We start from the raw sequence: 22305 nt of genomic DNA, 5'->3' as shown, positions 1-22305 counted from the left end.
ACATATAAATGTTGGATAATTCAAAATTTTCTTCAGTTAGAAATAAATTCATATGGATTGAAACACACCACAGAAATATCATATGACATATTTTCAATAAAGTAATTTTTAAAAGATGATATCTAAAATTTAGAATATTTTTGAAAAAAAAAATACAAATAGGAGAAGAGAATTAGAAGTGCTATCATCAAGGATCAGTTTATGTTAGACGCATCATCATTCATCCATCCACACTGACATTCATCCAATCTCAGATTCCACGGAGATACAACGTGCCCAGTCAGCCCACCCACGCGGTTACTACAAGATCGGCTTGAGGAGACCAAGTAATGACCCTAAAGCCGGTTGATGTAAGTGTGGCCGTCGATCGTGAGGGCCGAATTGGAGGGTGAGGATCTCCCCTCCAGCCCCCGCTTGGTTTTGAGCTTGCTTGGAAAGGGACGATGCTTTGAGTCTCGCAACGGAGCTCACAATCCCCGCAATCTGATGGATTGGATCGATGGCAGTTTCTCGAGCTGGTGAATTGGAGCAGGGCAGACAATCAAAGCGCAGGTTGTAGTGATGTTATTGTTTGTTGGGTTTCTCCCCGCCGCAGCAATGCGGGCGTGGATCCGCGTCACGGGCAGGTTTCCTCCGACGTTTTAGTGCGGCGTTGGATGTTGGAGGAAGAGGCTCCGGGGGCTTTAAAATATTCGCATTCAGCTCGAATGGATGCTTGCAGCGACTTGATTTGAAGCGAGGTGTGACCTAGGGGCGGATGCTTGATTGCCTAGGACAATTTGATTGCTGGGGCGGAGCGGGGCGTTGCAAGAGAGCATTTAGGTTGGTGCATGGACATGGCGGGTTAGAATCTGCAGGCGCCGCGACTGGGTGTATTGGGTTGTTTTTTAATAGGTGGAAGGTAGATTTGTCTCCGATTCTTGTAATTTTATCGCGAAAGGGCTCGGAGTGGCTTTTTGAGTGGCTGTCACAGTGGTTCATCGCTGAAGAACAAACAGAATGCTGGGGCTTAAAAGGGCGGGATGATTTTCGGATTCCTTGGAAAGGTCAGGCTAGTGTTGAAGCCGCCTGTCCCGGTCTGTGGACGATAATGCTGATCAACAACCCTAGCTTTTCTTTTTTCTTTTTTTGGGGGCAAACTTCGATCCGAGTTCTCTGCATTTACAGTAGGATAATGTCGCAGGACTGGGAGGCTTACCGAGGTTTTCGAGTGATGAATGATTAGAGGTACGTTTCATGTACTTCTCCTGATTTTTTTTCTGTCTTCGCTGGAACACAAATGTGGCTTGATGTAGTATCAGCTAAAGACTTGGGTTTGAGTAGTTTTGGCTTATTTTATTTTATCTTTGAACCCTTTTGTCTCGAGCTGTTATTTTTCTACCTAAAGCTCTACGTTTTGAGGAGCCTAACCTCAATATCTCGCGGTCCTTGTCACCTGTGCGATGATTTCCGTGGCTGTTTTTTTCATATATTTTCACATGTTTTCTGCTTGATAACATGTTTGGTCTTGTTTGAATTAGGTTCACAACAGATTACGTATTTCATGCATTTGACTTGTGTGAATGGAAGGAACTTTTGAAGGTAAATGCACAAGTGTCAGCCACCTTGCCTGGGAGTGAGTGGTCTAACTTCAGATTTTGATGATTTCAAAGTCGTCGAGGTTCACCACGTAGACATCCGGTCAGTCTGGTTCAAATATTGAGAAATTGGGACTTGACGAATTTGATATTGATAGGAGGAATGTCGAGCCCATGGCAGGGTCGCATACACAGTCTTCAATTAGAAGGGCAGCCAGATGCATAATCACAAGCTTTGGAATTCTTCGTTGGTCAAGGACAAATGACCTATTCAACTAGAATATAAAATCTGGGGTGCATGAAAGGAGTTGGAGATGGCCAGAACCCTTAAGAACCGGAAGCAGAGCTCGAGGTGCCTGGGCTTTGAAAACTAGCCAATATGGTGACGATACATCATTTTTATTTCTAAGTGAACTCATTCCAGGTGAACATGGTCGTTGGAAAATTAATATGTTTAGGCAGTGTTCACCGGTAACCATCAACCAATTGCTCTGAAGATCCTCGAATTTTCATCCGGGATGAAGGCAGCAGATAACGGAATCGCACACAAGCAGGTAATCCAGATCCAGCAAGAGCAGGAAAAGCAACTTGTTGAGGGATAGTACGCAAGGAAGATGAATCGAAGTGTTACCATGGCGGTTCCCCGCCATGATCCAGTGGGAAAGGCCGAAGTTTCTGCTATGCAGCGATGGATTGTGGCAATTTGTGCCATTCGCTTTGATCTTCAGCAGGGACAGGTAAGCTGTTTCGGAAAGAACCTAATCATGGATCATTGGTTTGTTCAGAGAGCTCAAGTATCGATAGTTCAAACGTTGCGAAGGGGCTGATTTGAAACATTATGGAATGTGTAAAATGCACCAACAGCCTAGGCACTATCAAAGCTTCCATCATGGATTTATCCTTCAACCATTGGAATTGCTAGACTATTATGTTCATGAAATTCAATCGGATGTTCAATTTTTAGGCTACAATCAAATCTGTCATGGACAATTTATATGGTGAAGTGGTCAGGGACTTTGGATAATGAACTGCAGTGACGGCTTTAGGCTTAAAAAAAGTCTCTACTTCTAGGTGTCCAATTACCCTAATATGACACTTACTGTACTGACTAAATCTATTTTTGACTGTTGGAGTATGCAAGTCTTTTATGGTTTCAAGGAACGGGTCAAACTTGTTGAATCTATTCAACTGTGTTCAAAAAAATTAATATAATTTGTTCCAAGGGTTCTCACTACTCTGTTAAATAAGCTTTTGTTACGATCTAATCCATCAATATTCCGTCAAGTCTCATCAGCTTGTTTGCTTGTTGGCAGCTGGTTGAAGAATGCTATCCAGCTAATGCACTTTCTCCAGAGGAAGAACTTGACGTTGCCTTCAGTTCATTTCCAGATTCTATGTCTCAAGGAAGCACCCATGCAAGTGTGCACGACTGCGCATTCTTCTTTCGGATTCGCAGGCGTGGTTCAATTACTGCTTTGAATCCTGCTCCACCACGAAGGACTATCCCTCATCCGCCCTTGAACGCATTTTCTGACGTAGGGGCCGTTGATGATACAGGTGAGTATCATACAGCTAATAAAAGTATTTTTTAAACTTCTCACTGTCTACAAATTTTTCACGTGCTAGTCTCCTCTGACGATCGTAACCTTCGGGCAGTTCAGATAATTCAGCTCAAAGTCTATTCAACGTGTATAATGCGCACAAGCCATTGGCTTGTATTCTTGAGTTACTATATTATTTAATACATTTTCTGCCTGCTTACATATCGACTTGAACTCTTTAATAATACTTAAGTCTTTCCTTTCATATTTCCCTAAATAAGGGGTTGCAACTTTTACAAAACTATTCATAAAAGCGGATAGGTTTTAAGATTGTCATAGTTTGTCTACGGTGTGCTTCTGTGTCTCCATTCAACATAACGCTTTCTGTACAACTTTGCAGCACGACAGCTTAACTTTGACGAACCCCAAGTACTGCAAAGTTCATTGAGCGAGGGGCCTGCAGCCCTTGAAGTATCTCCAGCTGGTAAAGGGGTTGGAATGGAGAGTGGGTGGGGTAGTTTGCCCCTTCCTGGCATTCTTGCTAATGTAATTTCTCCAAAGCCTGCAGCAAGAGAAACTAGCAATAGTACTTCTGCGCCTTCCTTAAATATATCTCCAAGCTGTGCTCCAGTCCATAGTGAAAAGAACACAACCTTGCCCGCATACTCACTGGATTCAGTGAATGGGATTTCCCGTGGTGGCCCTGGCAGTGGAGGTCCGCGGTACCTGTATGGCTTTGTCTTCAACAGGTATTGTTGCAAGCATCAGCCTAATCTTTTTCTGAACACTATACATTATCCTACACGTGCTCTATATGTTGTGTGACGATGCCCTTTACTGTTCGTATATTACTGGTTTTCACATATTCATACGATCTAGGAATCGAGATGTCTTTAAGACTCACAATTGCATTCTATAAACAGGCAAAGGCAAGACGAGAAACTAAGACGTGGAGGTGAACAAAAGTCTGTCGTCGTCCTATCTGAGCGTCCATATTCATGTGTCTTCAAACCATTGGTACAGATTGCAGGACCTTTGTATTTTGATATTGGTGCGCGAGCTTTAGAACAAGTGGCATCTTATGTCTCCTGCTGGGCACCTCCACTTCATGGTCAGTTGATGGAATTACTGGTTGGGAACATTGTCATACGTGCCCATCTTCCACCAGCACATACGCTACCTCCTGGTTGTGGCACTCCCATGGATGACTTCACCTCAGCAATGGCACCAGTGCCCCCCTTAAACAGGTCCATTCCTCAGGGTGTCTTCCACGACATTGATCTGTTTGGTTCTTTTCGAGGGGTACTTATGAATTTGTGGGTTCTTTGGGAGCTTCTTTTAGTGGGTGAACCTCTGTTGGTGATAGCTCCCACTCCCTCACAAGTCTGCGAGGCGGTAGCTGCTTTAGTTGGCCTAGTTGCGCCACTGCCATGTAGTGTAGATTTCCGGCCTTACTTCACAATACATGACCCAGACTTTAGTGGACTTAATTCTGTGAAAGAAGGGGAGAAAGCTCCTCCAATGGTTCTGGGTGTTACTAATCTTTTCTTCCTCAAGGCTCTGAGAAATATTCCTCATGTAATATCTGTAGGAACTCCAAATACAGCTCTTAGTCTTTTGAAGCTAGCAAGGAGTAATAGTAATTCCCAAGCTGGAAACCGTCGGTTGTCACTACAACTACAGCTGTCTCCATTGACCAGATTCTCTCCTGCAAATCTGCTAAAAGTTGCAAGAGTGCGTAAAGACGGGCCTCTTTCTTTGATGTCAGAGCATCGAGAATGTTTATGGTCAAGCTACGTAGCAGCAACTAAACCGGATACTTCTGTTCTAAATCGTTTAGTTGACGCTGGAGTTTCCCCCCGAACTGAGGAGTCCATGTCTATGGTGAACAATGAGGTTCTGAAGCGCCACTTTCTGGAATTGACCACCAATTTTCTGGCACCATTTGGACCTTACTTGCGTGCAACTACCCCACAAGAAGGCTCATCACCCTTCCGGGATCCACCTCCTCTTCCCCCATTTAATGCGCATGCTTTTCTTGAAGGTCTGGCTGCTCGTGGAGCCGGGAAGTTTCTTGCCAAGCGATTGCGTGCGAACTGGCTGGACCTCTACAAGTACTAAACACTAACTATTGTGCCATGTATACAGAGAAGCTCCTGATGTGACTCTCAGTTTATGCCCCTTGGCACATTGGAGTTGTAAATAGAGATTGCTAGCTTGTCATGCTGTACAGATATACTCAGTTTCATCGGTTATTTTTATATGATTTAAGCCTTAATCAACCTTACGAGGGTCAAAGAATGTCACCTTTTATGTACCTGCTGTTTTGTTTTTATTCTGAAATCAGTATGCCATGATGGGAGAGATTCTCACTGTGGAACATTGTCAAAACATAACAGACGTTTTTTGGAAGGACCAAATTTTATGCCATGGTTTCAGCGTAGACGAGCCGTAGCTGAGCAAGAACAGCATCGAATCTGGAGGCAGGCTCGTTGCAAGGCTGACGTAGAGTCCTTCTTGACATCAATGTCAGAAGTGGAAATTGTAGACTCTTTTTCTGCTGTTGAACGTCACTTCATCATAGAGTTACAGGTACAAACTGTCAAACTATTTGCCCAGTCATTAGCATGGGCATTGAAGTATAATGTGTGCACGTTGCAAATGCACAGCTCACGAAATTTGAATTTTTTATTCCTATACCTTCTAAGACTTACTCAGTCAAGATTGCATTATAGTAACTTCACGAAGCTTTCTCACCATTTTGAATCTCTTTACTTTGAATTTTTTTTTCATAGCGGACATAGAAATTAATGATGTCGGCAGTTTGACTGAGTTAAAAAACTTTCTAGCCTATGTTAATGAACGCGATCATGGTCTTTTTTTGTATTGCCTTGTACAAAAACCTAATTTGCATTTTTGTTCGCTTTTTTGTTCCAGATGTTGCAGCGTGCAGGACTTGCTAACACAGAGACACAGACTATAAAGAAACTAAGAAGTGATTTGCATACAATCTTCAACTTATTGCCAAACGATGTACAACAGATGCTGCTCACCAACCCGCAGCGAGCAAGTCACCTGCAATGGGATAGACCAGAAAACTCAAAAGCTCCTGAGAAGCCATCTTCTAGATTTGGATTATTTTGGCCAACATCTGAGTCCTCGCAATTAGAGAGAACGGAACCTGGGGGATCAAGCAGACAGCTGGAGTCATTACAAGTCTCTTTAGATTTGAATAGAACTTAATTGTCATCATCTGTTTTAACAAATTCAGTAATGTCATGCCCTTGGAACATGGAGTTAGCTGCTTTTATAGTCCTTGTACCTCCTTTTCATCTCTTGTAATTGTCTTTATGAGTTATTTCCAACATTGTGGGAAAGGTTGAGGTTGAAATTAAGAACAATAAACAGTAACTAGGGAAGTTCTGTATACACGTGGTTTTCTCAAGACTTCTCATTCCCTGAGTACTTTCTCTTCTTATAACCTCAATTCCTCTTAACAAGCTGCTATCTCATTGTAGATTATTTATCCATCTAACACAGATATCAAAAGCTTCACTCCTCTGGGCTTGATAAGTAACTTGAGCTTGTAAAACTACTTCAGAAAAGTTATGGTTGTTGGAATGAGGTATTATAGAAAGAGAGAGAGAGAGATGTATAAAAACAAATAAATTAAAGCCAAGTAGTTCCTTCTTCAATTTTTAAGAAATTGGTAGCATTGTGCTGAACAATTGCTTGCAAAATTGACTTGTCATCAGTTTTCAAAGAACATTCATTGAGAACAGCCCAATTGTTGTAATAGGTGTGTGAAAAGCATGATTGTTTTGCATAGAAGTAATATGGAATAAAATTAACGTAGAGAGTAAATTAATATAAACTCCGATTTAGATAATTTTTGATGGAGTACAGGACCTGTACTCCATCAAAAATTATCTAAATATGTTAAACTTATACCGAAATTCTGACATAATCTACACGTGTTTATTATATATTATTACAATATATTATTGTAATTTTGAAGGTTTTTATTTTATTTTACAAGTTTTTAATAAAAACTTGACTAATAAATTATAATTAATAAAAATTAAATTTATAATGTACAATAGAACTCTCGCAAGAGTAACTTAAGATGAATAACTAAATGTAACTACTACTTGGTGTTTGAAACGAACAATCAGGTCTTATTTCTAAAGGGAGTATTACAGATTTAACTCTTAACAATGGCCTACATTTTTATGCATAAATGCGTAAAATTTCAAAATTATAGTCCTATTAATTTCTAAATGAAGAATTAACTATGTACAAGTAAAATATCACAAATCTACTATACAAATTTAACTATTTATCAGACATGATTTTATATGTACATAAACATTTGAAAATGTTGTGCGAACTATATTTCCAAATATTTGTAAACTATCTCCACAGAAGAGATAATGGCTAGTCAATTAGAAAAAAAAATTGAATCAATTTTCGAATGGGTGTATAAGGTTACCAACCAGTCCCCACTTGTACTCGTCTAAACAAGAGTATTCACTGGTCACAAAGGTCACCAGTTCCACATGTTTAACTTATACCAAAACCTTCACATCACTGGCAAATGTCAGCCTACAATTTTACGCAGATTGGAGTTGTGAGACTTCTTTGCTTCCTTCTCTTGAAAGGATTTGCTTTGCAATAGCAGATCTATACAACACAAGAAGACGTTTTTTTTTTCCTTTCCATTTCTCCTTCATTAGCCGCTTCAAGCTTCTCAGACACAGAACTTCTCATTAGAAATACCTGAGGTCTGACGGAAATTGTAAACTGATTTCATAAACTATTCAACACGTGTCAAATCTCGGCACTTCAAAATAGAGTAACAAGGTAGTGTCCATGGTATGTTACGAATTGACCCAGAACATGGGCTTAAAATACTTTGTACTGGTCACTATTTCGACAGGATAGGCAAAAGAATAGTCGAAAGAGCCTCTTAAGATTCGAGTCTCGAGTTGAAAAGAAAAAAAAAAAACGTCTTGATAATCAGTGAACATGATGAGATCGAACGATCACGCCATGAATTTGGCCCACCTGGCTGATGGGACAGACAATTCGAATCGCGTCTACTGCCATTTACAGGTTTACCACTTCTAATCTCTAGACCCTCAGGAAGTGGATGCGAAAAAAACTTGATTTAGGATGCCATCTCTTCGTCTTCCTCTATCTTAGGCGCAAGGTAGAACCGGATGTGACCCATGTCTGCGATCTTATACTCCACCGCTACAGGAAGCTCTTTAGACATGCTCAACGTGACGGTGCTAGATAGTGGTGTAGCTTTGGTGAAAGAATTCAAGTAGCGCAAGGCAAATGTCAAGGTAACAGGTTCCTGCATCTCCACCACGGTCTTCTCCTCCTCCTGTTTTGCAAAACGGAAAGATAAGTATGCGGTAACCAAAGATTGAACGCACCCGGAGCCCTATCACATAGTACAATTCACGAGTCCATTAGAACGGGTGTACAACGGAAGTAGTGGACAACTCGGTTACATCCACCAGGGACCACTAACCTTATCAACTGAAGTATTTTGTCTGCAGATGATGTTTGCGCTCCCAATGTCACCCCCAGTGGAAAATTTCACTCCTTCCTTGGTCACAGAGATAACAACTGCAAGAGGCAAAAATGTACCACACTCACGTATTAAAAACATGCATCGATTGAGGCGATGCTGATGTGTACTCCTACAACAAGGAGAGATGAGGATGGTAACCCTGCACCTCCGCGATAGATGATCATCACACAAGAACATATTAGGCTGAGCGAAGTTTAGTCATTAACTAGAACTTTAAGCATTAGAACAACCACAAATCCTCCTCGTTCAATTAATTCAATAATGACTTGACTGTAAAGATAAAATGAGAGTTGGCTACCTGTATCACCAATTGTACTGAGATCCTTGCATATACGGGCAAACTCTGAAGATGGCATTCTCACGATAGCTTCATACTCAGTTTCAGGTATTCCAAGGTGCTCGCTATCAATGTCCATCAGCTTCATCTCGAAGTCAGAGATTCTCTCTTGATCTGTAATATCCCATTTGATAGATTGCCAGAGCAGATTGAATTTATCAATATCACATGAGTACCGCAGTAAATTTCAGACTAGTATTTGGAATATAACAAGAAACTTACGGAGCTCATAAAGAATACAGCAATGATTATCGACAGAGGAGCAATGAGCGAAAGGTAGGCTATTCCACGTTAAGAAATTGATGCAATCAGGCAGGGCGACTGCTACCATGTTGTCCTCACAGAAACTGCAAACTGTAGGTAATTTAAAGCTACGGCTCCCTGTAGAATACGTGGTGCACACCCCGCGTTGATCAACAGGCGCTCATATCGTACATGAGAATGACACACGTTTTCGAGGGACTGCATTTGGGGAGAGAAAGATAAGCGGTGGAGTAATAAACTCAAAGCAGACTACAAGTTCGCTACAGCAACAATGTCTTCATTTGAAGATAGAAGAGAGTTTCAAAATGGAATAAGAGATGGTATCACTCAAAACTTACTAGGGCTTTCAAACATGAAAGTGACAGAATCACCGCCATCGTCGGCTTTAATAGTAATGATGTCGTCGTTACCAGCGCACTTAAGCATCTTGGCCATGCTGGTAAGGTTCATGCCCATCGAGATGTTACGGTCGCAACGATAATGCTCAAAGCCCTCAGATCTGAGAAGCAATGCAACCAGTGCAACATGACTGGAGTCCATGGCTTGCAATGAGAAGCCTGTCGTTGAGCAATCGAAGTTGGCATCGGTCACCAGATCTTTTATAGCTTCCAACACCTTCTTGAGCAAACTCCCCTGCACAAGCCTCAACTCCAACATCTTTCCTTCGTGTCACCACACCACGACCTGAAAATACATATTCGAGCTCATCAAACCTAAACCAGTTTTATACTCGCAAAATCAAGTCGCTTCAAAAGATCACAGCATCGCATCGATTATTTTTCAAAACAAACAAATAAATAGATCAACCTAAGCTCCTTAAGTAGCAAAGCCCAAGCTGAACATCAGAACTCCAACCTCGTCATAAACCTCAGGAACCTTAGCCAACGTACAAAAGAAGATCACACCAAATGCACATCAAGACCACTAAGACGATACCCGACGCTGTGGAGGAGAACCTGGACGAAGACGTTACAACTAGAAGGAAAAAAAAAATGGATTGTCGAATGCATACTTGCACTGGAGAAATGCAAATCAGTACAAAATAGCTCTGGACGAGGTGAGAACGAACCGATTCGCAACCAAGACCAAAGTGCCTAGGCTCACACGAGAGAGCTGAAACTGTACAACACTCGTCTCAAACGGTCGCACACAGAGAGACCGCAACAAGATTAAGTACCGAGCGGCGGAGTATCAACGGAAAAGAAAGAGGAGCGCGGAGAGAGAGGCCGGCATGGTGTGATGGCGGGAACTTTTTTATGGAGGGCGCAGCGGCAATCTACCAAACATAGAATCCATCGAACTAGCAATCCATCCATGCAACTATCTCTCTCTCTCTCTCTATCTATCTATCTATCTATCTATCTATCCATCTATGTATCTATCTCGCTCTCTCTCTACGACGCGGTGTCGTCGCTTGTTTCGTAGCATTGGCCTCGTTGCAGAGCTGCTGCTGCACCAAATCCTTCTCCTCCTCCTCCTCCTCCTCACCGTCACCGTTTCCGTCAATCTCCGTCTCCAGCATCGCTAATTTAGGGTTTCGGTTCCAAACCCCTTTCTGGAAGCTTCTTGTCTAGTTACAATATCCTGTCCGCATCTCTTTGTGTATGCGTGTGTTTATATGTGTTAATTTATTTACTTGTTTTGGGGCCATTTTGTTGGTTGGGGGAGCTCAAATGAGATTAGCTGATTTGTGTATTGAGACTTAACCACAAACAAAAAATAAAAGAAAAATAAAGGTATTATTTCATTTTTAAACGTTTACTCCTAAAAGTTAATGAAACCAAAGAAAACTGTTTTGTTTAGTTGGAGAATGTGGAAATTTCTATACTGATGACTATTTGAAAATGAAAAGGATATTGTTACGAGCTTTGTTTTATGGCAAAAAGCTTCTTAGGAGAAGAGTTATTTTTGTGCATAAAGGGATACATATTGTCTTTTGTTTGTAATTTACATGTCAATAAAAATGAATAAATATAAATAAATAAATATATATATATATATCTTTGGTTTTGTTTATTTAAATTAATTATTATAGAATTTTTAGGTGCAATAAAAAAATAGGCACTCATGAATTATTTAATTAATAAAAAGTATTATAAGATTGCTCAAGAAGACAAGTGGTGGTTGTCATTCACCACATGGATTGGTCTTGTTTTTATTAAAATAGGTTCATATTTTGTGGGATTCACAACATGTTTTATTGTTCATCACTACATTTTGTAGTTGATCAAGGAATTTTGCGGGATTCAAATAGTGGTTCTTGATGGTTGCATGGATGGATCTTTGTTTTCATCAAAAAAAATTGCCGTCCTTGAAAATCACAAGACATTTCACAAGGCATTTTACAAATGATTAAGGCATTCTACATGATGTTTTACAATTGATCAAGGCATTTTACAAGGGATCATAAATTGTGAGAAAGGGCTTGAAGCTTTAAGAGATGCTGTGATTAATAAACAACAATGGTTTTTTGTTCATATGGCTGTTGAGTCGCTACAAATATTATCCAAACAAAAAAATTTTAACAAAAAATGTATCTATCAAGCACTCGATCATTTCAAATCAAGACTTACAATACAAGTAGCACTGTGTGATGCAAACTCAAGATAAACAGCCAAGACAAATAGTGGTTTTCATTCACTGTATAGATCCGTCATTGTTGAAGTTTAATTCAACGTGAAATGTTGGAATTTAATTGAATGTGGAGGAATTTAGCATTGTATTGTTTGGTGCATGCATGCAATGCAATTAGAAATGAAGTTTGGTCCTTGATGGAGAGGAAAGCATAATTGCAATTTTTTTGTGTTTTTTTGAAGTTGCACTGTGTAATCACAATACGCATCTACCAAAAAAATTTATTTTTTACACCCTAGGTATTTGTATATTGTGTGTGAACTTCTATCAAAGAATCTGTTGAAGAATTTGTAAGTGAGAGTATAGAATAAAGATAAGTTTATGATTTAATTTAAGGAAAAAACTTGATTAAACTTTAAAGATTTCAAAAACCATGCTTTCCATTCTATTTAAATCATGTTACCAAGTTTTGCATTGCAAAGTAAGTGAATTTTAGATATTTCAAAAGATTGCAAAATATTTCAAAAGATATTTCAAAATTTATATGTATTTGCATTGCATTGCATTTTAAAATTTCATTGTGCTTTGCATTGTAGAATGAGTCTATTTCTAGAAATTTCAAAGTGAGTGTATTAAGGTGAAATGGTTTGAATGTTGTGTGCTTTATTATTTTGGTAGTTAATTGTTCAAATTTAGAAACAACATATGAGCAATCAAGTGAAAGTTGATTGTCGAGAGTCACTATGATATTATATAATATTGTGGCATTGTAAAAAGTTTGGAAATTATTTGATTCTTAATTTAAGATCTTTTATTTGAGGTGCTCAAGGTAGCCTCAGGTTATGTATCTTTTTGTATTAATTGACTTACACAAGAAGTGCAAGGTTAGAGACACTTCAAGGCATTGTATGTAGAAGTGATTACAATGAATTTTATAATTGAAAACTTACAATTTGTTAATAGTTGGAGAAGAAAAGACTTAACAATTGAAGAGTAGAGCTTAATTTTTTCTTTTTTTTTCTTTTTTTTCCTTTTTTTCTTTTTCACTTCAACTTTTGTGTCATCTTTGTAGAATTAATTGTAAGCTAAAGGAATTCATTGTCTTGCTCTTGTAAGCAACGAGCTATTATTCAAAAGTAGGGCAATTAATTTTGTTGAGAGTTGACCAATGCAAGGGACATCATACAACTCATTTAATTTTGAGGGCAATTATATTACCTTTGATAATAATATAGTGAGGTGCAATAGAATAAAAAATTATCTGAAATTGTACCAATGAATTGTAGTAAAGTGAGTGTTGTTTTTTGGCTCAAACTCAATCAAGTTTACATAAGTAGACTAAGTTTATACCATCTAGATATTACTTTCATGAAGGCATATCAATTTCCAAACTTCCACATGTTTCCAAATTATTATGAATTATGCTTTGAAAACCATGAAACCTTAATTGCTTATTATTGAAGTAGACTCTATAAATAAAAAAGAATTTTAATATATATATATATATATATATATATTTCTAATATTTATAGTTTTATAGTTTATATTTTTATAATATTATAATTCTATAAAATATTTAAATATAATTTTATACATTTATAATTTTATAAATTTATATTTAAAGATTGAATTCATACAATGAAGTGATTTATTGAAGACATCATAATAAATTGCTTCATATTTTTTAAATTTGATTTTAATACATCTTTGAATGTCTTAACACACTTTCATGATTTTTTAATATAATTTTTAATTTTTAATTTTTTTATAGAAGTAATTCTTTGAACAAAATTAACTACTTTTATTGCATATTATCTACATAAATGGCACAAGTTTAGCTATCCAACTTTATAGCTAAAAGACCTATAATAAATTTTATTTATTTATTATTAGAAAAATTAAATAATATTTATTGGCTCACATATATATATTTCAAAAAAATATTTCATTTGAGTCACACTTTTTGTGATAATAACATAGGTTTATTTAGTGTATATATTAAGATTGTTCAAGGAGACAAGTAGTGGCTGTCATTCATTATATGCATCCCTCTTGGTTTTCATCAAAAAACTTAATGTTGTCATGAGTTTGAAAAGAAGCAAAAGCTTGATTGAAACTCAAGTGGAGTTCACAAGGCTCATTTTTTTTCTACAATTTTGTAACTGAATGTCCTCAAGTAAAGTTTATAAGGAGTTCACACAAAGTTCATAGGACTCATTTTTTTTTTTTTTTTTTTTTTTTTTTTTTTTTGCAATTTCGTCATTGAATGCTCTTAAGCAATTTTTTACAATTTCCTATTGTATGAAATATTATTTTTAGTTAAATGGTATTGAAAATTGATTGAGTGTGTTAGGTGATTACTTATTTTTGATATTACATTTAGGTGCAAGATAAAAAAATAATATATGTTCATAAGTAGCATTTGAAATGATGTGGATATTCAATATAAGTGAAGAGATTGTCCATTGCAACTATTAATTGTGCATTCTTTCATGTGATAGGACTAGAAACATTGTCTTGAGTCATGCAAAATTTTATTTTAAAATTATTTTGGTTCAAATCAAACTTCAATGCAAACAAAGTTAGTTGAATTATTTGTCACCAATTCAATTCATCACACTTTGAATGATGCTTTAAATAAGGTGAAACTTTGTCTATGTTGTCATCAACAATATTATAATAAATGAAATTATATTAACAACATTGATTATCATCAACAACATTATATTATTATAGCAATCAACAATATATGGAGTTTATAAGGCACATTTTTTTCTCGCAATTGAATGTGATTGAAGGTGAATGTGCAATTGAATGCATGTACAAGTTGTAAAAGAAAAGGAGTAATAGGCATGTTGCAATATAAAAACTAAATTTTATTCTAATTTATTTTAACAAGATTATTTTTCAAGCTCAAGTATGCTACATATTGTGGATTTAGTCAATTTATATTGAAGGTGGAGAATCAATATTTTTTGCTACATCATTTCTACTATCACAAACTTTGTAATCTATATTGACATAACCTCATTGTTGAATCACATTGATCTGGTTCTATGACAATGAAACATGTTCATCTGGAAATGGAGTTATCAATGACAATATATTATTATAGTAATCAATGATACAAGCAGTTCATAGGGCTCATTTTTATTTTATTTTTTGCAACTAAATATGATTGAAGGCGAATGCATAATTGAATGCATGGCATAAGTTATAAGAGAGAAGGGGCAATAGGCATGTTGTGTAATAGGAAACAAATAAGCAATTAAATACTAGCAAGACAAGGAGTGATTTGTGAGGAATAATGGAATTTTTCCAAGTGCATGTTTGACCTTGATCATTATTATGATACACAATATACAATACATAATATACAAAATAGGTAATATAATTATATATATATATATATATATATATCACAAGTAGATCTTTGAATAAAATTAATTACTTTTTTATATATTATCCATAACAACAATACAAATTTACTTATCCTACTCCATAGCTAAATGCTTTGTTGTATATTTTATTTCTTTTTATTTATATTATATTATATTTGTAATTAAAAAACATTCTTTAGCTCAAAAAATGCTTCATTTGAGTCATACTTTTTGCAACCACAATATGGGTTCATCTAGTTTATATATTAAGATTGCTCAAGGAGACAAGTGGTGGCTTTCATTCACCGAATGAACCCCTCTTGGTTTTTATCCATAAACTTAAAGTTGATTGGAGTTTAAAAAGAAGCAAAAGCTTGACCAAAATTCAAGCAAAATTCATAGGGCTCATTTTTTTTTTTTACAATTTTGTAATTGAATACATTTAAGTGGAATTTACAAGGAGTTCACAAGGCTCATCTAGATGAATCTATGTTCATAACAACATGTTATAAATCTGTTATGACATCAAAAAAATGTCATAATATTAATATAACATTATAATCTAAAATCTAATATATAATTGAATCAAATATATAAATTATAATGTTATATTAATATCTTTATATTATAAATTTTTATATAAATATTATAACATAATAATATTAATATATATCATATAATAATATCATGTTATATCATAATATTAATAATATTTGTATATTACAATATATGATATATAATTATCATATATTATTAAGATTATTCAAAGAAACAAGTGGTAGCTCTTATTTACCACATGGATTGGTCTTTGTTTTCATCAAAAAAGTTCATGTTTTGTGGAGTTCACAACATGTTTTATTATTTATCACTGTATTTTGCAATTGGTGGGGTAATTCCACAGGATTCAAGTAGTGATTCTTATTGATTGCATGGATGGATTTTTATTTTTATCAAAAAAGTTTGTCTTCTTTGAAATTCACAAGGCGTTCTATAGGATATTTTATAGATGATCAAGGCATTTTACATGGCATTAAACAATTAATTAAGGTATTTCATAAAGGATCCTAAATCACAAAAAATGGCTCAAAGCTTTGAGAGATGCTTTGATTGACAAACAACTATAGTTTTTGATTCACATGGCTTTAAAGTTTTTCCAAATACTACCCAAATTAAAGATATTAAACAAAGAATGGATCTGTTAAGGACTTGATTGTTTTAGACTTGAGGCTTATAATACAAGTAGCATCATGTAATGGAAATCCAAGATAAACAACCAAAACAAATAGTGGTTCTTATTTTTTGCATAGATCTATTGTTAGTATATAACATGGCAAGTGAATGAAAGAGAGAAGAAAATATTATATTACAAAAGATCTTATTTTCAAATATTATAACAAATTATCTTTAAAATATAGATAATAATAAAATAGATAGTAAAATCAAAAAGTGCTGATATTGCCTTTTTACAAAATAAACTTCTACTTACTTTGTAGGACCATAAATAAGTCAAAACATTGTAGATTAGAAAATTAATTAATATAGGCATAAGTAAGAAATAATTAAGAGTATATTTCATCAAAATTTACCTCAAGAAGCCAAGAATTGATACCTAAAAATGACTAGTTGTCAATCTCGGTCAAAATCAGATTCCAAGGCACAAAACCACATACCTATGATAACTCTAGAGTTCTTTGGTAGATTAAAGAGTGAAATTTAAGAGAAATTTAAGAAGAGGTTTTTGAGCATTTTTTTATGTCAATTAAATTAATATTGAGTGTTAGGGACATATTCCTTAGAACTTTCTAGAAGAGAAGCCTCTGGAATCTTTTAGAGAGAAGTTTCTAGAAGCTTCTAGAAAGGAAGCCCTTGGAACTTTCTAGAAGCTTCCTAGTTAATAGAAGTAACTCAAGAAGTTTCTAGAACCTTCTAGAAAGGAAGCCTCTGGAACCTTCTAGAAGCTTCGTAGTTAATAGCAGTCGCTCGAGAAGCTTCCTAAGTAGGAGTATATATAGGGATCGAGGCTGAAGAGTTCTTCAGTCTCGACAACACATCTCTTGGAGTTCTAGCTCACCTTTTTGGTGTTGTTCTTGTACTCATCTGTTTAATCTAGTTTTGCCACTTCTTCTTAAACTTCTTGTTAGATTTCAAGTCTGTATTTTGTGTCCGTGTCAGTTTGTCGAGACTGCACTAACTTGAGATATCAGAGCTAGTTCTTTCTTAGTAGAGTGTGGATTACCCCTCTACTTGAAGGTATACTAGCATTTTAGAGGTTGCGGATTACACACCTCTAAACTGATACTTCTTCTGTTACAATATTGGAGTCTTATTCTTCTTGGAGAGAGTGGATTACCCCTCTTCTTGAAATTCTTAAGGCGTTTTATAGGTTGTGGATTACCCTCCTATAAACCAATATTGCCTCTTGTAGAGTCATTTTTGTCCTTCTTTTAGAATGGCCAGAGGTCAAGACATTAGTATGACAGAAAGTTTGGAGTCTAAGTTAGATGCTATTATGAATGCCCTCGCTACGTTATCACAAAGAATTGCAGAGATTGAAGGAGTAGTGGCAAGGCATCATAATCATGGAGTATCTGGGATAGCACAATCTAAACTGCACCAGCCTCAAACTTCTGCACTTGGAGAAACAACTTTACCTCAGGTTCGATAAGAACCACTAGTTCTACAACATAAGGAGCCTCGAGTTAGCCTTCCAGATAAGTTCGATGGAACACGTTCCAAGTTTCGAGGATTCGTCAATGAAATCAGGTTGATAACAGTTTTACAGCCCGAACGATATCCAACGGAGGAGTCACGTGTTGGGCTTGTTGGAACCTTATTTATGGGACAAGTCCTATAATGGTTTGCTCCTTTGTTTGAGAAACGATCATCCATATTAAACAACTTTGAAACCTTTTGGAAGCATTTGCGGAAGCATTTGGTGAACACGATAAGGTTGGATGGGCTACAACAAAGATCCGGTCGCTACGACAGGGGATGCGTTCTACATCAGTCTATGCTTCGGATTTCAGGCAATTAGTATGTGACATCAATTGGGATGAAGAAGCGTTGATGAGTCAATTCTATTGGGGTTTAAGAGATGATGTGAAGGATTTGCTGTTAACTCTTCCTGATCCACGAACACTCAATGAAGCCATTAGCCAAACTGTGAAGTGCGATAATCGCCTATTCCAACGTCGCCAAGACCAACGCTCAAGACAACATACAATTCGCCATGCTCCAACTATGTCGGCAAGAAGTGTGAATTCACATTCAGAGGTGGAAGACATGCAAATTGATGCGGTACGTGTCAAATCTCTTACTATAGAAGAAAAAAAGCGACGTATGGAGGAAAATTTATGCTTGTATTGCGGTGGAGAAGGCCACAAAGTCGGAAACTGCCCCAAAAAGTAAAATCGAGGCATAGTCAAGACTAGGGGAGTATTCGTTCAGGAAAATGAGGATGCCCAGCCATAGTAGGAACCGTGCGGCTGGACAATGAAATATCCCAACAACAATCAGGTTCCTTTCTTTCTGCCCAACCTGCACTTTGTTTTACAATCCCTCTGTTTATCGGCCTTCAAAAACTGAGAACCTTAGCACTACTAGACTCAGGAGCATCTGCTTATTTTTTAGACGAAGAATTTGCAAAGCGTCATAAGATCCCTTTAGTACAAAAATCAAAACCTGTTCATGTTGAGGTCATAGATGGACGACCTTTATTGTCTGGTAGCATCACCCATGAATCAAAACCTATAGAAGTAACGTTTAAAGACCATAGTAGTCATATTATTTTTAATATTATTAGAACCCCATCAAATCCTATTATTCTTGGTCTTTCTTGGTTGAAAAAACATAATCCATTGATAGATTGGAGGTTGCGGAAGATGACTTTTCCCACAAAACCACCCAAGAAAAAACCTAGTAAAAAACCTCGAAAAAAGAAATTCTTATTCATTGGAGCAAGAGCGTTTATAAGATCATCTAAGGAAGGCACTCCATTTGTCATTTATGCGGCTCCAACTACCGAGGAGAAGATCTCAACAGCAAGTATACCGGAGCAATATAAGGATTTTGAAGACATGTTTCAAAAGAAGAACGCCGACATACTACCGGAACACCGACCATATGATTGTGCCATAGACTTGCAAGAAGGAGCACAACCACCTTTTGGCCCAATCTACAATCTATGGCAAACAGAGTTGGCAGAGTTGCGAAAGTATATTGACGAGAATCTAGCCAAGAACTTCATTTGTCATTCAAAATCATCAACTGGAGCACCCATCTTATTTGTGAAGAAGAAAGATGGATCATTACGAATGTGTGGGGACTATCGAGGCCTCAACAAGATAACAAAGAAAAATCGTTACCCATTACCCTTGATTTCTAGTCTCTTAGAACAACTTGGACGTGCGAAGATCTTTACAAAAATTGATCTAAGGGGAGCTTATAATCTCGTACGAATCAAGGAAGGAGATGAATGGAAGACAGCATTCCGTACAATGTATGGTCATTTTGAGTATAATGTCATGCCTTTTGGTCTTACCAATGCTCTAGCAGTTTTCCAACATATGATGAATGACATCTTTCGAGAACACCTCGACGATTTTGTTGTCATCTACTTGGACAATATTCTAATATTCTCTAAAAAAGAGGAAGAGCATGAGAAGCATGTTCGTTTGGTCTTGGAGAAACTACGCAAGCGAGGACTATATGCCAAATTAGAAAAGTGTTTATTTCACTAGACGGAGATGGAGTTTTTGGGGTTCATTGCGACTACAAAAGGTTTGAAGATGGATCCCAAGAAAGTAGAAGCAATCATGACTTGGGAGGTTCTGAAGACGGTTAGAGACGTACAATGCTTTCTTGGTTTTGCTAACTTCTATCGGATCTTCATCAAGAATTATTCTCAAGTTGTTGCTCCTCTCACTCGATTAACATGCAAGGATAAGTTGGAATGAGGACCTTTGGTGGAGAAGGCATTTCAAGACTTGAAGACAGCATTTACTACAGCTCTAATTTTGGTACATCTTGACTTTACAAAGGCCTTCTATTTAGAGACTAATGCTTCAGATTTTGCTTTGGAAGCTGTGCTTTCACAAATGAGTGAAGACAAGAAGCTCCATCCAGTTGCATTCTATTCTCGGAAGTTCTCTGCTGCTGAAATCAATTATGAGATCCACGATAAGGAACTTCTTGCTATAGTGGATTCTTTCGAAGAATGGCGTCACTTTCTTGAAGGAGCTGCACATCCACTGATCGTATATACGGATCACAAGAATTTGGAGTATTTCATGTCGGCTCGAGTTTTAAATCGGCGTCAAGCTTAGTGGAATATGTCGCTATCTAGATTCAATTTTATTATCATTTATCAACCTGGAAAGCAGCAAAGACTATCCGATGTTTTATCAAGAAGATCGTATCTTGCACCAAAGGTTGGAGAAGCAGCGTTTGATCAACAATGTACAACGTTATTGAAGCCAGAGAGATTTCAACTTTGTGCTACTATTGTATCATTTGATGCTGACTTCCTAAACCAAGTACGTGCTATGACCATTAAAGATTCAGTAGCCATTGATATCAAGCAACGTACCAATGATGACAAGTTCAAGGTGGAGGGAGATCTTTTATACTTTGAAGAGCGATTGTACATTCCAAAAGGACCAGCACGACTCCGAGTTCTTCAATCTCGCCATGATTTTCCAGCTGCGGGACATTTTGGATTCAACAAGACCTTGGAGCTTATTTCTCGAGATTTTTGGTGGCCCCAAATGTGGAAGGATGTGAAAGATTTTGTCCTCTCTTGTGATATTTGTTCAAGATCCAAGAATCCTCGGCATCGCCTTTATGGACTTCTACAGCCATTGCTAATTCTACGTCGACCATGGTCTTCAATTTCTATGGACTTCATCACGGACTTGCCATCATCAAACTCATTTGACAGCATCTTTGTCGTGGTAGATCGGCTTACGAAGATGGCACACTTTGTTCCTTGTAAGAAGACATTGTCCAGTGAAGTCACAGCAAGACTCTTTCTCAATAATGTGTATCGATATCATGGACTACTAGATGATATCATATCAGATCGAGGTACCCATTTCGTGTCAAAGTTTTGGAGATCTCTCTTTGGAATATTGAAGGTGGATATCAAGCTTTCTTCAGCTTTTCATCCTCAAACTGATGGCCAAACGGAACGGGTGAACCAAGTCTTGGAGCAGTACTTATGATGCAGCATCAACTATCAGCAAGATGATTGGACTGCATATCTACCGCTAGCCGAGTTTGCATATAACAACACCCTCCATGCATCGACTCAACAAACACCATTCTTTTCCAACTATGGGTATCATCCGAAGCTTGATTTATTGAGTCCGTCAACAAATAACAATCCAGCAGCTGAAGGATTTGCGAAGCAGCTATCAGAGCTTCAAACTATGTTGAAGCTTCAATTACAATCCACTCAAGAATCCTATAAGACGTCTGCAGATAGATTTTGGAATCAAGCACCTACTTTCAAAGTTGGAGACAAAGTCTGGCTTCTTCGATGAAATATCAAGACCAAGCGACCATGTGATAAGTTGGACTATCGAAGATTGGGACCATTTATTATCCAGAAGCAAATTAATCCAGTGGCATACCGGCTAGAGTTACCGGCTTCTATGAAGGTACATTCAGTCTTTCATGTTTCTCTGTTGGAACCTTATCGAGAGTCATCTTTTCCTGGAAGAGTGTAATGTCCGCCACCTAGTATTGAAATCGAGAACCATGAAGAATACGAGGTTGAAAAGGTATTGGATTCACGGCGAAGGTGGGGAAAGTTAGAATATCTTGTTCATTGGTGCGGCTATGACATTAATGAGCGAACGTGGGAGTCAGCTGAAAATCTTGCGAATGCACCATAAAAGGTACAAGAGTTTCATCAACGACATCCTGATAAACTTAAATCAATTCGACGATAGCTTCTTTCTGAAGCTTGTTCTCCCAACAATATAAGAAAAGGGGAGAGCACCAACAAAATTCGTAGTTGATGTAG

The 22305-nt window shown here is 37.1% G+C and overlaps 2 protein-coding genes across 9 annotated transcripts; one reads left to right on the top strand and one right to left on the bottom strand.

Moving 5' to 3' along the window:
* Positions 1–463: 463 nt before the first annotated feature.
* LOC112289758 (uncharacterized) lies at positions 464–6547 on the top strand. 6 transcript variants are annotated; one of them, XM_090254916.1, is made up of 9 exons: positions 852–1046; positions 1184–1227; positions 1521–1581; positions 1759–2314; positions 2891–3134; positions 3519–3867; positions 4042–5232; positions 5518–5710; positions 6056–6547. In XM_090254916.1, exons 4-9 carry the CDS (start codon positions 2192–2194, stop codon positions 6359–6361), a joined length of 2406 nt encoding a protein of 801 aa, XP_090111042.1. In that variant the 5' UTR covers positions 852–1046; positions 1184–1227; positions 1521–1581; positions 1759–2191; the 3' UTR covers positions 6362–6547. The 6 variants fall into 6 exon arrangements, with proteins under 6 accessions (XP_090111039.1, XP_090111040.1, XP_090111041.1 ...); XM_090254913.1 differs by having other exon boundaries at positions 464–1227; XM_090254912.1 differs by having other exon boundaries at positions 904–1046; positions 1521–2314.
* A 1358-nt stretch (positions 6548–7905) lies between these two features.
* Positions 7906–10641, bottom strand: LOC112290025 (DNA sliding clamp PCNA). 3 transcript variants are annotated; one of them, XM_024535906.3, is made up of 5 exons: positions 10502–10641; positions 9663–10008; positions 9022–9174; positions 8661–8758; positions 7906–8510 (listed from the first exon to the last, which is right to left on the bottom strand). In XM_024535906.3, the coding sequence occupies exons 2-5, from the start codon at positions 9979–9981 to the stop codon at positions 8289–8291; spliced, it is 792 nt and encodes a 263-aa protein (XP_024391674.1). In that variant the 5' UTR covers positions 9982–10008; positions 10502–10641; the 3' UTR covers positions 7906–8288. The 3 variants fall into 3 exon arrangements, with proteins under 3 accessions (XP_024391674.1, XP_024391672.1, XP_024391673.1); XM_024535904.3 differs by lacking the exon at positions 10502–10641 and adding an exon at positions 10337–10457; XM_024535905.3 differs by lacking the exon at positions 10502–10641 and adding an exon at positions 10394–10457.
* Positions 10642–22305: the final 11664 nt, after the last annotated feature.

This window comes from Physcomitrium patens, chromosome 12, assembly GCF_059467195.1.
Source record: "Physcomitrium patens ecotype Gransden chromosome 12, ASM5946719v1, whole genome shotgun sequence".
NCBI classification, from domain to species: Eukaryota; Viridiplantae; Streptophyta; class Bryopsida; order Funariales; family Funariaceae; genus Physcomitrium; species Physcomitrium patens.
Note: the sequence above shows the minus strand (reverse complement) of the source record. Positions and strands in the feature narration are given on the sequence as shown.